This window comes from Halictus rubicundus, chromosome 8 (genome assembly GCF_050948215.1).
Source record: "Halictus rubicundus isolate RS-2024b chromosome 8, iyHalRubi1_principal, whole genome shotgun sequence".
Lineage (NCBI taxonomy): Eukaryota > Metazoa > Arthropoda > Insecta > Hymenoptera > Halictidae > Halictus > Halictus rubicundus.
The window spans coordinates 11,390,071-11,405,921 of NC_135156.1; the positions used below are offsets into that span (position 1 = coordinate 11,390,071).

Genomic DNA, 15,851 nt, shown 5'->3' on the forward strand with positions numbered 1-15,851 from the left:
TAGACACATTGTTCCTTTTCATCCCTCCGATGATAAATTCTCTGGGCCTGATGATCTCGCGACGAACATGTTTAGAATGAAGTGACAGTGTCAACCAAAGGATAACGATTTTCATTTGAACAAACAAACAACGATTGTTCTTTTTTTTTTTTGGTTCACGCTGAATGTACACTGTATCCTCGTTGTTGTCTTACGGACTAGTATACAATATACACGGTGTTCGAAGAGGGGAAACATGATCCTCGCGAGCAGAAGAGAATGATTCTTCGAGAGAGGATCGAAAACAACGAAAGAGATTCGTCGGACGCGATCGTCCACTATAAATAACTATACACGGTGCAACTATTTAGCGTGTGTGCTCCAGACGTTACTTACAACAAGAGGTACGAGTGTTTTAAACCTACGGAAACGACACGTACACGTGATTGGCCGTGTTCCGCGTGGAAACAACCCCTAACAGAGAACGCTTGATCGAGTCGATGCGCAAGAAATCGAATTTTTCAAATCGAAGGGAATTTCAGTGGAGAAAAATAGAATCGAAGCTCGAACGAAATGTTAGCTGGACTACAATTTATTTCGAAGATATCTCGAGGTGTAAAAATAACAATATCTTTCGAACCGAAATTTTTGGAACGCTAGCGCAGAATTTTCGGCTGGTTCTAATCGAATATTTTTCCATTAGGGGTTGTTCTCAGGAAGAACGCGCTTACGACGTAACGAAATCACAGTTAACGACTGGTCCACTTACATCCGGACCACGGCGACGAAAATGCATTTTCGAGAAGAGCTTAGTAAAATAGCGCTGCGAATAACAAATAGAAAATACTTCGAGAAATTTACTTTATTCGATTGCACGTACTATCGTCTTATATACACACGTACATATACATTTATTTATTTATATATATATATATTTATTTATTTATATTTATATCTTAATTTAAGAAATATCGTTTCGTTAATTACAAATCGTTGGCGTACCATGTCAGAGATGAGCAAAATCTTTTTCGACAGAACGAATCGTCGATTTTCTAAATCGTTCCATTCGTTGCTGACAGAGTTCGATTCGACGTGACAAACGGAGATTTAGTTAACGAACAAAGAGACGAGTTGTTTGACATTTCTCAGCCGAAAAGTTTTGCCCATCGCCGTTCAACTCCTGTGCAATTGCGGCAAATAAATTCCTCAAACTATTTCCAATTCGCCGACAGAAACTCTACTTCCGGGACGGCCGGAAACCACCTGGAGAACACGACGATACACGCTTCTAGACTGCAGATGTCCGTGCTTTTACGTTAATTAAGTCTTCGATAATTATAAATCGATAACTCGAAGACAAAGAAAATTGATCTGCTCTTCATCCAGTGGATCAAGGATAAACCAACATTCTGTAGATTTATCCAACATATTATATTTACCGATCGTTCCGGATTTTTCGGATCTATAAACGCACGGAGATCCGCAGTCTATTTGCAAACAACCGATTCGCAACGAGCGTCCGCAATCTACGCGGATCAAAGACGGAATATCACATTAGTTTCTCGCTGGCGAATGCGTGCTCGAGACCCTGCGTCCTGGACAAATCGCTGAGGACGGAGTTCTCCGTAGATCTCGCTCGTGATCCACCCTGAAACCCTACTATTCGATCCTAAAATTCGACAGCCCCTCTCTCAAGGCTGCCAGAAGTCGATCTTTGCCGATACACATACTGTTCGTTCGTCGGATGATGGCTACGCAAAGAATCCATTCTCACTCTATCCTGACTCCCTACCATCGCACGCACTATCGCTATTGGCCTAAGACGACGAGGCAGTGTCGCCGGATCAGGGGAATTGACTCGAACTGAGGGGAGTACAGTTACCCCCACTCTGCCAGTACCGGATCAGTCACGTGACGCGTATTCCGTGGCGGAAGAACGTCGTAGAAGGGGAAGGATTTTATAAATTCATCTACTCAGACGAACATGTAACAAAGATCTTTTTATTGTACGAATACATAACAATTTAAGTTGTGCGAAACGTATTGTTTAATGGTACTTATTGCTTAAACGAACGCCGTTACCCTATTCTCCGCTATGATTTCGCAGCATCGTTCATCAATCTAGTCTCGGTTTCGACACGACCGCTGTCGCTCGTCGTCGTCGTCTTTGGCTAATAGCAACAATGCGTGCGATGGTAGACGAGTCTGGACAGAGTGAGAACGTAAACGCATTGTCCGGCCATCATCTGACGGGCGAGACAGTATATGTACATCGTGGAAACGTCCGATTCTCCGTAGAGAAACGGTTCTCGAAAATAACACGGTACACGGGAGAGTCGTGTCGGACAACCTGTTCTTACTAAAAAAAAAAAAAATAGAAAAGTCCACTATTTCGAGACCGATTCTCGAAAAACAAAAAAAAATCAAATTGAATCGAACATCCTTCAGTACATGGTACAGACGGAGCTATGCTAGAGACAAGATCTGCCAGAGACCGGTCTCTCGCCGTCCCACGAAAAACCGTCAGAAACCGAACGGACTCTGACTGGTTCGGTGCTTAACCTACGCGCGGTTTGTATATTACGGAACTATTTACACCCGTAGAAACGGTATATTAAACCGAGCGGCAACGATGCTCGAGAGCCAGCGAACGAGATCGAGATAGGCGCAGTCGAGGGATAGGTGATCGTAGGTGCAGTCGAAATCAAAGGAACAATGGATCGTAACGTGGCAACGAATCGAGGAAGGAGAAAAAAAGAGAGTGTGATGGGTGGTTCGAAAGGATACGTCGTCCGCGAATCCGAAAATCCGCAGTCGCCGGTTTTCGATGGTCCTGTGACAGGTAAAAAGCGCATCCACAATTAGAAAACATTATTTGAAAACAATGCCTTTCGCCTCGGGTGGCTGGACAGAGGCCGGGGGAGGGGGGAGGAGGGCCGGACAGGGTGCTCTATTCAGGGGCTACCGTGGCGCACAATGAAGCCCATTCAATAAAGCAAAACGAATCCGGGGCCTAAACGGCTCTTTTGTTCCAGCGCATTAATATGCTAATTCAATTATCCGCGTGGTTGCCGCGGCAAGCCTTCCGCGAACGCCGGTCGATTCGCAATCGGCCGGCCCTCGTCCTTCGGGTCTCACCCTCTCCACCGAATTCGCAAAATTGTTCGCCCGCGAGAAAAGGTGTCCTTGAAAGATTTCGTGTATATCGTCCTACGTTGAAATCGGCACCGATCTCGTCCCAGGCTCTCGGGACACCTCCCGAATTATAAATATTGTTCAACCGCTGTCGAGTCGCCGCGCGCGAACACGGACAGAACATACATGTATGCATAGATCGCATTAGACTACACGAATTATGAGCTAAACTTGGGCGCGACGCCGTTCGCGACATCCTGGTTGTTCTCCCTTTTACTATGCTATAGCGATTCACGCGAGGCTTGACGTCGAGGGTTGATTGTTGGGAGCCGAAGCGGTTCCGAAAAGGGTTGACTCTAGAAGTACCAATCGACGGGAAATCGTATTGTTTTAACGAAAAATAATCGAGGTTTCAACACGATTTTTATGTTAGTTAATTCTCGAGGAAATAAATTAACGCGGGGAAAGAATACGTGGTTTTGTATCAGGTTGTCCCAAAAATTTCTTTTGCAATGTGAACGTTTGATGTTGTTATAGCACCCCTTTTTAAAAATGCAAATCTGCGTTTGACTGCAGAGATTGATGCAGTTTTCTTGTGTTCCACATAAAAGTATTAACATACTTATGTCCCTTGAAATGTTTATTTTCACTTGGCGTAACCTTGAAAAGGACATATCGGTTGTACTCAGTTTTGCACCGCTTCCGAACTCATTGCGGAAGTTACTGATAAGTAGTGTTGCTTTTTGTTGTTCAATGTGAACAATATTAGTTGTGTGGTCGATACCGTAGTTTTTTAATTTTCTTGCAAACGTGAAACCGATATCGAAGGAAATCGAAGATAATATAATTTTTCAATTTAATCCTGGTCTTTCTACCGGAAAAATTGCTAAAGTATACAATGCAAATCAATCTGTAATACGGAAAATAAGAGCAAAATATTGTGCCAAGACATCATCATCCGGAGAGCAACCAAAATCACTAACACCACACGAAGGAAGACTGTTGGCAAGATATGAAGAGCTCAGGGCAACAAAGGGTCAGCTCGATTTAGACATGACTTCCCACTTGGATTTTCTAATCGTAAAAGCACGTTTAGCATTTGCAAAAAAGTATAAAAATTGGACTGTTGATGGAGACGCGTAATAAGTTCTGATGAAACAAAAATGTGTCAAAGAAACGTTAAAACACGGTAGGCGGCTCCATCATGATATGAGGGTTGGTAATATGAACCAGTATAGTTACACGTCAATTTTACAATTTTCCTCTGCCGAAGGCGACAGAAAATAGTCAAATCAGTACAAAACTGGTTGAATAATCAAAATATCAATTTCCTAGATTGGCCAGCACAAAATCGAAATCAACGTCCACCGATAGTTCAGGAAGAATGGGACAAGTCCAGACTACTGTGAACCATTGATTCCCTCATTTTAATATTTTGTCCAGAGATCTTCCGCTTTTAATACGTTGAGTATTAAAAGCACAAGATCTCTGGGCAAAATATTAAAGATTTAATAAACATTTGGTGCAAAACTGACTACCGCGTATTTGCTATAATGAAAAATATAAGAAACGTAAAGAGTAAGTATCCTGCATCGATCGATGCAATCAAAAACATAGGTATCCATTTTTTTAAACGGCGGCTGTTGCATTTTTCTAATGCATCGGTGCAAAAAAAGTGTACAAGTTATTTGCACATTATGCACCGCCCGATACCATATAACATTGATTCACTGTTCATTAATAGTTCTTTTTTTCTTTTATTTTTTTAAAGCTTTCTCTCATTTATCCATTGGATTTTTAAAAAAGCTACAATTCTGTCTCGAGAAACGGCAGTGACTCGAAATCGGATTCTGCCGTTTTTCGAATCATCGATACCTATTTGGTTTGACTTGGTACTCGAGTGGGCCGAGAATTTATGGTTACCGTAAAATGAGAACGGTGTCGAAAGAATAACTTCAAAATGTGAAGAGGTGACAGAAATTCCCTATTCTCAAAATAAAAATATTGCTGCCGTTTCTCTAGACAGAGCTGTAGTCTGAATTCGCGTCGAGTGCATTCATTGAAAACGAAACAAACTTTTGGGACAGTGCTTGCAATAATTAAGCCGTTCTTTCGTCAAATCGATTAATTCCACAACATCGATGGCAAAGAACATCGACGAAACAGCGCGTATTCAGCATTAAAAGATCCTCCAATGGTGTTCAATTAAGTCTAATTATATCAAGGAAATTTATTGTAAGTGTTCTTCCAGACTTCTATTTTTGAAATTTTTACGAGACATATTCTACACTACGTAGAGTAATTTGCAACTCGGTGGGACTCGCATCCCATGTAAGTAAATGCTCGGTTAAATGGAAAAAACTTACGCGCCTATCATAATTTTTTTTTTCTTTTTTGGTAAATAAACGTAACAAAACTCGAAAGTTGCATAATCGATTTGAACGCCTCAATTGTAGAGGAAGAAATCGCGGGTGAATCTCGTTATCGATTTGATTAGTTACTTCTAACGTCAACGAGTGTTACGCGAAGGTTACGACGAACAATTACAAACAAATAACAGAAGTCCAATAATACTATATTAAGATCGTATACGAAAAGCTTTAACAATCATGACTGTAACATGTTCTTCCAAGGAAGAGGCGAGCATCGGTCTCGGTTTCGGTTGCGATTCCCCAGAACTATTTCCAGAAGCATTGTCGCGTCCCGCACGAACGGGACGGCAGTCTCCGCTATTTTAAAATAGTAACAAAAGCCCAGACTCGTCGGAGTCCCCGCACAATGAGGGACCATTGATTTCATATTGTCGATCGGTCAATACGTAGCCAATAAACCTGTACAGAGTCTGTGAAAAGCTGCACTGCGGCAAGCGTAAACGAAACCGACACAAGTCTCCGCCGAAGTACGTCCTTCGCTCGCACCGTCCGGATCTCCGCCCGCTAATTCGACAACGAAAACGATCATCAACCCCCTAGCAAGACTCACCTACATCGTGTCAGGACTCGATTGCCTTCGGTAGCTATTTCACCGAGCGTGTCTAAAATATCACGGAGACAGGTCTGCGTAGCTGTTCTAGGTCTAGCGTGGTGGCGTTCGTCGGTGTGCCGACCTGCTGATGCGACGATGGTATCGGAGTGGTTCCTCGACTGCTTCCGGGGCTGCTGGTGGTGGTTGTGACGATGCTTCCAGATCCGGTGGTCGACGAGGGTGAGAACATGAGGGGCGGATGAGGCGCGGCTGCGTTTACCGTGTGGTGTCCGGTGGGAAACAGTTGTCCCAGATGCGAGGCCGTGTTGTGGTACGGCTTACCTGGCAGAGGTCAAAAACAAAAACCCGAATATCAGTTTCAGTCCTCGCTAACTCGCTGTAACCCACGTAGTAACCGGTTACTAGGTGCCCAACGGTAACGCGGCGCGAGCGGGTTATCAGCGAAAAACTTTCGCGCAGTTGTAACCATTTGTAACCCACGCTAACAGCGAATTTTGAGTACGAAGTTTCAACTTCTTTTCTTATTTATAGTTATGCTCTGGTGCCAATCAGTTGAATTCATCTACGAATCAGTTTTAAATAATATGAACGATTCGTTTCTATTCGTTTGAGAAAATGTTCCGTACGAAACTTTTTCGAAGGGGGGGGGGGCATGGTCATTTTTTTTTTGGTCAATTTTTAGTCTGGTTTTGTACTTTTACTTTTATATTCTGATACCGAGATGTACGTAATAGTGCAGATAAAATTATATGATTCGATTGAAAGAAATAAAGATGACCTTCATGTGTCCTTCGTGCGTACACCTACAAACAAATTAGCGGGACTACATCCCCCGCGAAATAGAAAAAATTTCATATAGAACAATTTCTTAAATACCGCATAGTTTTGGAGATAATCGCATTTATTGATTAAAATGGGACACCCTGTATACATGTAAGGCAATAATGGGCAAAGAATGCCTTATATGTAAGGGTGTGCGAGATCCCGAATGCCTACCACTACATAACGTCGTTTGTCTCAAGGTACGCACACGATTGTTCTGCCTCACTGACACGAATAGATAGAATGTATGTAGTAGTAGGCTTTTGTCTATACGTGTAACTGCACACAGATAAATTTTGCAAAAACTTTGTTTTGGACATACGGTTCCTCCCAAACTTCTTCTTTTCTCGATGAGTGGAAGGTGCTGATGTAAACAAATTTTTCAAAACAATCTTCTAATAATATTCAATTTTACTTCGTTATAAAAGCGGCAAGCTTCTATTATAAATGTCCACCGATCCAGAGGTTTAGATTCACCCCTAGAACGGTTGATCATTACCTTTTCGACACCCTGTATTAATGTTTCTACTTTCTCCTAACTATTTCGTAAAACGTATAAAATGCAGTTATACTAATTCGACATATTAATTACGGAAAGTTTGACGCTAGAATCGATTCGATAGCCACAAGAATCGAAAAAATAATTGTTTGGAACCGGCATAGAATCGAAACCGATATAAGCTGGAAATTTCGGTTCTTCGTAACAGTTATTTGAAATTTTGTCATAACCGTTTCGATCTGAACCTTTATTGTACAACTGTTTTAAACAATTATTTTCAGAACCGGGTCGAACTGTAGAACAACTACTTTTTCCGATACGTATAAGGCATGCGCTCGCTTAATTTCCGACATATTCGCAAAACACTCCTGCACTAGTGTTGGTAGAATTGCTGGCACACTTCTGCCTGTAGTTGTGCGTGTGTGACCGCGAACGACTCGGTATTGGTTGCTATAGTCGCCGGCCGCTTCTCTTCTGTTTATGAAGAGGGCTCGCGCGAGTTTAAAGATCCTGTGCACAACTGCTTATACAAGGTGGCACGAAATCCTCATTTCGCATGGATTTTTGTATAGTATAGCCAAGCCGGCCTTGCAGCTCTGTATCCCCTCGCGATCTAACCCCAACCAACCTCAAATCGGTGAGATCGCTATTCAACAAATTCATCAAAAATCGCATCCCTTATCGACAGACCCCTAATTGCGAATATCTCGGAAACTAAACAAATCTGATAAGAGCAACTAAAAATATATATGACATGCAACTATGCACGAGACCTTTAAGCTCGCACGAGGCTTGTTCGTAAACAGAGGAGAAGCGTTCGCCGGCTCGCAACCCATACTGACGCGTACACGGTCACAGACGCACAAGTACAGGCAGAATTCACTGTAGTGGTGCGGCCAGTTTTTCGCGGATAGCTCGGAAGCTAAGCAAGCACATGCCTTATGCGTATAGGAAATAGTTGTTTCAAGCCGTTTTCAATTCCTGCTTGTGACCCGGTGTTTCTAAAATTTTGAGAACCGTTCCCCGCGTGGTTGCTACGGGTTACAGCAGGTTACGGTAGCCGTCCTTGGTTAGTCGGGTTAGTATTAAAAAAAAAAAAAAAGGTGAAGTTGGAATATACCTGTTACCTGGTGTACTCGGCGGGGAGTAGAACCCGGAGTAGAAACTGCTGACAACTGCGGCTGCGGAAGCCGCGTTGTTGTTGGCAGCGTCTGCGGCGGCCGCAGCCGCAGCCGCAGCGGCGCTGGACGGCGAGGACGCGGATCCGCTGCTGCCAGCTACCAGCTTGCTCAGATGAACCGCGTCGAAGGCGGAGCCGAAGTATGGCGGCAGGGGAGGGTAGTCGAGAGGGTGCGGGTGATGATGATGATGATGAGGCACTGGGGTAGCCGGCGCGGCGAAGTATGGCGGTAACGGGAAGCTGGGGAAACCACCGGGGCTCATCGGGCCACCCTTCCCGGAACCTCCTGGCCCTGACGCCGACACCTTGGGTTTCCTTCGTGGACGGTACTTGTAGTCCGGGTGCTCTTTCATGTGCATGGCCCTTAACCTCTTCGCTTCGTCGATGAACGGCCGTTTCTCAGATTCGGACAACAGTTTCCACTCGGCGCCGAGCCGTTTCGAGATCTCCGAGTTGTGCATCTTCGGGTTGTCCAGCGAGATCTTCTTCCTTTGGATCCGCGACCACACCATGAACGCGTTCATCGGTCGCTTGATGTGCTGTTCCTGCAACATCGGCATCTGCTGGCCTCCCACGTTCATGTCCTGGTTCACGTGGTGCACAGAATGCAAGTCCATGCCGGACAGGAACCCGTAGCTGGCGTGCTGTTGGTGAGAGCTCATCATGGCAACCGCGTTGTTCATCATAAACTGATCGGGGTCCCAATAGCTCACCGACTCTAGCCGGGGATCCAACTTTGGCACTTTTTGGACGTCGATCGCAAACTTCACGCACTCGCGAGCGGACGTGTGTCGCGCTTGATATTAGTCCTCGTCAATGTATTCATCCACTGAAATATTAAAATTCCGTTTGTCGAGGAAGAAGCGTGTTGGGGGGCACACCGTGTTTAGAAGACAGAAGGGTGACGCATGGAAGGAACCGACGGAACGAATGCGTCAAATAACGTGCGCGCGGTCAATGCCGAACGTGCTCGTATGGAGTGCCGGTGTAGACTGAGCGTGGACTGGTAGACTATCCGTAGGACCGGTCCACGACCTGCTCGAGGAATTGCCATTCGTCCTCTCTCTCTCTCTCTTTCCCGAGCTGTCAGTCTGTCCCCCTCTCTCCACGGTCGGCAGTCTCTCTCCGACGGAATTTCGAGGGCGGAACCGACGCAGAGCGTCGAACGCCGCGCCCACAAACCGACCCTCTTCACGCTATTCGTCGAGGCTGCCACCGAGCTCGCTTACCTTTTCTACCCTTTCTCCCCACTAAGTGACGCCTGCACACCGACCAGAAACAGCAACCCCTGTGTGCCATACTGAGGAGGGCTGCTGTCGCTGATGCTGCTTGCTGCTGGCTGACACCGCCGCCGATGCTGATGCTGCTGCTGTTGCTGCTGCTGCTGCTACCTCCGAGACCGCGAGGCGGCTGCAATTATTATTATCGATTACCTCGATACGATGAAGTACAAATAGCGTATAGGCAACCCGTTATTGACTAGCTCTCTGTGTTCCCGTACTCTGCCGCGCACACCGCCGACGGCGCGATATCTAGGGATAATTGGTTACGCTCTCTCCGACACCCCTGTTTTGCACCCCCCTTTTCCAACAAGGACGGGGAGGACTCTTGGTCAAGGATCTTTTCCGCAGAATCCACTCCTACGAACTTCGCGAGCCTGCGAGATGCGATTTTACTCGAACACCCCCGTTGCTATTGCCTCTGAGGGTGGTAAACGGCACTAGGATTTATCCTGGACAGGGGTGGAGATTTTATTTATTCTATTTTGTTTGGAGACTGAAGATCGAGAATTGCACGTTCTTATTTAAGTAAGTAAAAGCGTCAACATTTTTCTTACTGGTTTAGAACTGCCAATCTGTAAAAGTGGTAAACAGGAACTTGTTTTTATTTTTTTTTTTTTTATTTGATTCATTTGGATATTGAAGAACTTCTGTGCACGTTGTTATTTCAGTTTTTCAGAAGAAACGTTCTTTAACTGAATAAAATTTTTGTTCGTGTATTAATGCAATAAAAGGGAAATTTTCTTCAATCTACAGAATTTCTTCTGGTAAAAATAAAATGAAAATAGTGTAGACTTGTTATAGTAATACGTGTATTATAATACCTCTGCTTGCACTTTACGAAATTCAGTCGACTCATAATTGCACTAGTTTTCTGACAAGCAACGTATGCAATCTTCAAATATGAAACCATTCTATTCTCCGACTTTATAATTCTTATATCAAAAATTAAAAATAATAATCCGAAAATAATAATGAGATAATAATCAAGAAAATTATCGTTTCTCAAGGGAACCAATCGTGAAGCCAGTGCAAGATAACGAAGTAAGAAGGGAGGGGTTGCTGATTGACACCGTTTTCTTGGTACTAATCCGCGGCTCGTTTCCGTCGAGTAATTAATCAGAATTCGCATGTCGGTCCCCGGTCCTTCTTCGTTTTCTTCTCCCCGTCGTTGAAACAATGAGGGGTTGAAATCTGCCGGTTCCTTTCCTGTGGGAAATCTGGGGAACAATGGAAAAAATCTCTCGACGACTGGCACTTGGATTAGAATAGAAAGCAACAGCGGCGAAAGGAGCGAGGCGGCTTGTGCCCCTTTCCCAATCTCGACTCACCGCGCCCTCGACTCCCAAAGGACATTCAGCAATGCGAACGAATAAAAGCTCTCTCTCTCTCTCTCTCTCTCTCTCTCTCTCTCTGTCTCTCTCTCTCTCTCTCTCTCTCTCTCTCTCTCTCTCTCTGTCGGTGAACTGCATTAGTCGTTTGTGCTTTTGTTGTCGCGGAGGCGCGTACGCCTCGGCGCTGGTGTCTCCTTACTTCGGTTTTCAAATAATCGATTAAGCTTCCTGCATTTTCGAGCGGGAACCTCGGTCCGGGCCGGCGTCCTCGCAACGTTACGCACTTCGGAACCGTTTCGGATGGGGTGAATCTCTAACGACCGATTGAAACCACCCTCCGATATTTGTTTCTAATCGCAGGACAGAAACGTTGCGTCGACTACAAGATACCGGAGCTATTAGGTCGTCCCATAAGTTCGTGCCGTTTACTCTTGTACCATTTAACACTAGAACTACCGAACCAGTCAGAATGACTGGTGGATGATTTCCTCTTTCACGATTACTGAAACTATAAAATCGTTTTCACGAGAAATTTTTTAATACATCTCTTCTTTAGAGTACAAGTTACCATAGAAATCATACGAAATCTGAGCAAATTCAATCTTGTTGTTATTAGAAAGGGATAAGTCTAAGTCACGTTTAGGGCTCGGTAGTTCTAGTGTGAACCCTTTGCACTCGAAGCTATTTTGACTCCAAAACGAAACGTTTCTTCCGACCTAGAATATTGCCCTTCTATAGATTTTTTTTTCATCTTATACATACGAAAATGGTGCAACTTACTCGTACAATACTGAAATGTTTAGTAATTTATTAGATACTAACCTTAATAATGTAAAAAATATTTTGAATAATGATACCGCAATTTCTAGTGGTGCCTTACAGTCACCATTCGAGTGCTAAGGGTCAAATTATAAGAATAAAATATGTAATCACCCTTTCATTCCACAACATCTTCCGACCTTTTTGGCAAAGACATTATACCGTCACTACAAAATTTCTGCGGTTTTTCGTTAAAATACTGTTCAATGGTGAACAATACAAACATATCCACGGCACGAACTTATGGGACGACTTAATATTTAGACGTTTATTTCTTTTCTTTATATTGCTGAATACTGTAAGAGGCAGGCGCCAATCGACAGGAGAATCCAGAGGCTCGAAAAGAAACGCGAAAAGAAAGGTACACCGACGACAATAACAGCTGACACACGTTCGCGGGCTCTCCTAAGCATGTAGACCCCGCGAAAATGAGCGTGTGTGCGTGCGTGCGTGAGCGACACAATATTGTGATCGCGGCACGCCCGAGAAAACGTTAGCGCCCGCGGGACGATCGACGGGCGTCGCGTCGGTTGAACGAAAAAAAATTCGAAAAAGACGTTGTCACGTTGATCGGCTTGCCGATAAAAGGACGCTCCCGTGGATCGGACGAGGCAGAACCACGAAATCCACGAGACGACAAAGTTAGGCGACACGAATTACGATATTATTACCAACACACACGATTGCGATACGGAATTTGGAATACGGCAATCTAGTGTATTTATCGCCCTACTTGTATTGTATACTCGTCGTGTGACTTTCTAACAAAGGATAGATACAGTTTCAAAATATTCTATTCCTACAACACTGAAGGAGTTTATATTACTGTGCGTGTATTGTGCAATGGTTTTCCCTTCATACACTTCTTTCATTATCAGTTCTACATTTTCCTTTGGATAACACATCCTCGCTTTCTTTCTTCTTCCTGATCTTATGTTCTTTATTCACATTTTTGCGAACATTTTCACATTTTCCCTGACTGCTATGAATCACGTCAGGTCTAATGCTCCCGTCCCTTAATATTTAGGGTACCTGGGTGATCCGTTGTACCTGGGCGATCCCCGTTTGTATGACAAAGATCAAATGTTTCAACCGTTTTAGATTTCATTCATACATTTTTGTCATAAAGTCCGCAGTCTTCCAGTGACTCGAACAATGACACCCCGTGGACACATTCCCAAACACAAAAGCAATTTTCATTGTAATCTGGGAAATCGAGTTTCGTTAGACTCTTCAAGACGAAAGAAGGCTACAAGAGCATTGTTGTAGTAAACTGTTCTATTCTTGTGCTATTAAATTAGTACTGTTAAAGAAAATAGAAAAAACATCAGACACTCAGAAGTTCCATGAAAACAAAGTACTTCAAAGTGGGTGTTCTTTCAACCTTCTTTCGATTTGCAAATCCGAATTCGCTACGCTCAGTATAATAATAACAAAATTCATTTGCAAATCTAGCCAAGCAATTCTGCCTCCCATTTCTGGTAGAGAGGTGGCGCAGAAAGTGTGAAGGTACGCTTTCATTACGAATCGTTCCGCGAGGCGGCATAAAATCCTCTCCCCCTTTGAACCAATTACTACCAAAATCGCATTTAAAGTCGCGTCGATGGCGTTGGAGGGGGTTGGAAGCCGGGGGTTCGTCGACGCCAATAAGAGAACGGTAAACAGAGGGAGGAAGCGATTCGAGGCGCGAGAAATAGGGGAAAAGAGGATAGGAGCCGGACTCTCTTCCGGCTCGTGGAGGAAAAACTCTGTTCGAACGGTCGCCATTCCGTCGGTCCTGGTTCTAGGTGTCGTTGTGCAGGGTCCGAGCACAGACGCACACAATCCGCCCGCCCTCTCTCGCACACCCCTGTGCCGCTGTCTGTATGCAGCTGGGTGCAAATTGGTATTGAAAAATCTCGAAGTCAATTAAAACTCGAGATACAAAGGATTTGGCGAGACAAAATACCAATTATCTCATGTCCTCCGTCTATGCCGTCCCTTCGACACCCCCGGCCTCCGCCTGGCCTCGAAGGGTGGCGAAAATAGGCGGGGGCGGACACGGGGGTGGTCGGGGAGAGCCGGGCGCTTACAAGAACTCAATTCCATTAAGCATTGAAGTGAGTAAAACGAGGCAGCTCAGCGTGGATGGGCATCTATATAACGCAGCCTCGCATCTCGGTTATCTACCTAATAAAGGTTTGACTGCCACCCCCGCTCACCCCCGAGCGCCACCCCTTTTGCACCGGGGCTATACTCCGCTCACCCTCCGCCTGACATAAAGCATGTGCCAGCGAGGTGTCTGTGAGACAATCCCCACGGGACGACAATGCTTATCCCACGTATGAATGCCGGCGATGCTTCCTAGGTAATTTAAGTATAGCCGCCGCCGCCGCCGCCGCCGCCGCCAACGACGCGCCCACCCCTTTCTCCCCTAACCTCTCTCTTTTCATCACCTTGCCATCCGCACCTTCGGCCATTCGAGGAAGCCGCATATCTTCGGCCGTGCACGTATGAAAACCCCGTTGTCCTCGTTTAATGATTGCCCTCAGCGACGAAATCTTTTCGCAGCTCCCACCCCCCGGCCTTTCGGTCGAATCCACCCCCCCCCCCACCCCGCGCCCACCGGTTCCCGGTGAATTTCGAATGAGCCCCAGATCCGCCTGGGGAATCTCCGTTGATGTTTTTGCGTCCCTATCGAGCTATTGCCAAGGTCGATCTCTATGGAAGTGCCGTGAGAATCGCGGGGGCACGGTACAATGGCCGGCTTTGTCTCGCCGGAGATTACGATTCCGAGAGTGCAAGCTTGCGAATGCAAGTCTCCGCTCGGCTCGGCTCCGGCTAGCTCGCGGCTGATATTCCTTTTCTCTGTGTTTTTGTTTGCCCGGTTTTCGAACCCTTTGGCCCGCGATATTGTGTTTTAGTGGAGCACCCCCGAAGAACACCCCTGAATAGACCTGGATCAGCCGGGGCAGTTCAGGCAACGGGGCCGATTCGCGGCAACGATGACGATCGGAACAACGGACGGGTATTGAACCGACAGCGAACGATTAATCGAGTACCCGACAATTAGTCAGATGTGGGAAATGAATTGTTGCTGCTCCGGGGCGAGGATGTTCGTGCTCGTTCTATGCGACTGGCAAACTTTGAGGAACTTTGCGCTGAAGATGCTGGAGACGCTGGGCGATGGTTTCGTTATACATGTACATGGTTTACGTTGGAACGGGTGTATCTGTGGGCATAGTGGACTAAAATTAATGGGGATTGTTGTTTGCATGGTGTGGGGTGTAGGGATTTGTCCATGTGCTTTGTAACTTTTCGATTGTGCACGTAGTACACGGACAAACTTTATACTACAAACCATACTTCGTATCCAATTTTTGATCCGATATTTGTATTAACATTAGGCGTAGAAATAAGTCCTTTTGAAGAAAGACCTTTGTACTTCTATTTCTTGCAGTAGATGCGAAAAATGTTTTTATCGCATAGAGATCCGCAGTCTAATAATCACCGTAAAAAGGAAAGCTTGCGAGTTTTTAACGCCTTTTGTGAACGCAGCCCGTTAAAACCGTAAATTATCCGGTGGACAGAAATTCCAGAATTTTTGAAACGTCCTCGACGCTCTGCAATTACAACCACTGACGAGATTATACTCTAATTATTTTCAACAGAACGTTATGAATTTTAACGACGCGTTTTGCCCGAGAGAAGACCCTCGAGCGTCTGATACACCCCGGCATTAGGGATTAACGAACCCCGGGCCTAAATCGCGCTCTCAAATTAAAACGTGTCACAACATTCGAGGCTGCGGAACGGGAAATCGATGCCGTGGAAAATCG

General features: G+C 45.2%; 1 protein-coding gene across 1 annotated transcript; it reads right to left on the reverse strand.

Moving 5' to 3' along the window:
* Positions 1 to 5,420: 5,420 nt before the first annotated feature.
* Positions 5,421 to 9,589, reverse strand: LOC143356291 (uncharacterized). Its single transcript, XM_076791849.1, has 2 exons — positions 8,548 to 9,589; positions 5,421 to 6,420 (listed from the first exon to the last, which is right to left on the reverse strand). Exons 1-2 carry the CDS (start codon positions 9,284 to 9,286, stop codon positions 6,149 to 6,151), a joined length of 1,011 nt encoding a protein of 336 aa, XP_076647964.1. The 5' UTR covers positions 9,287 to 9,589; the 3' UTR covers positions 5,421 to 6,148.
* Positions 9,590 to 15,851: the final 6,262 nt, after the last annotated feature.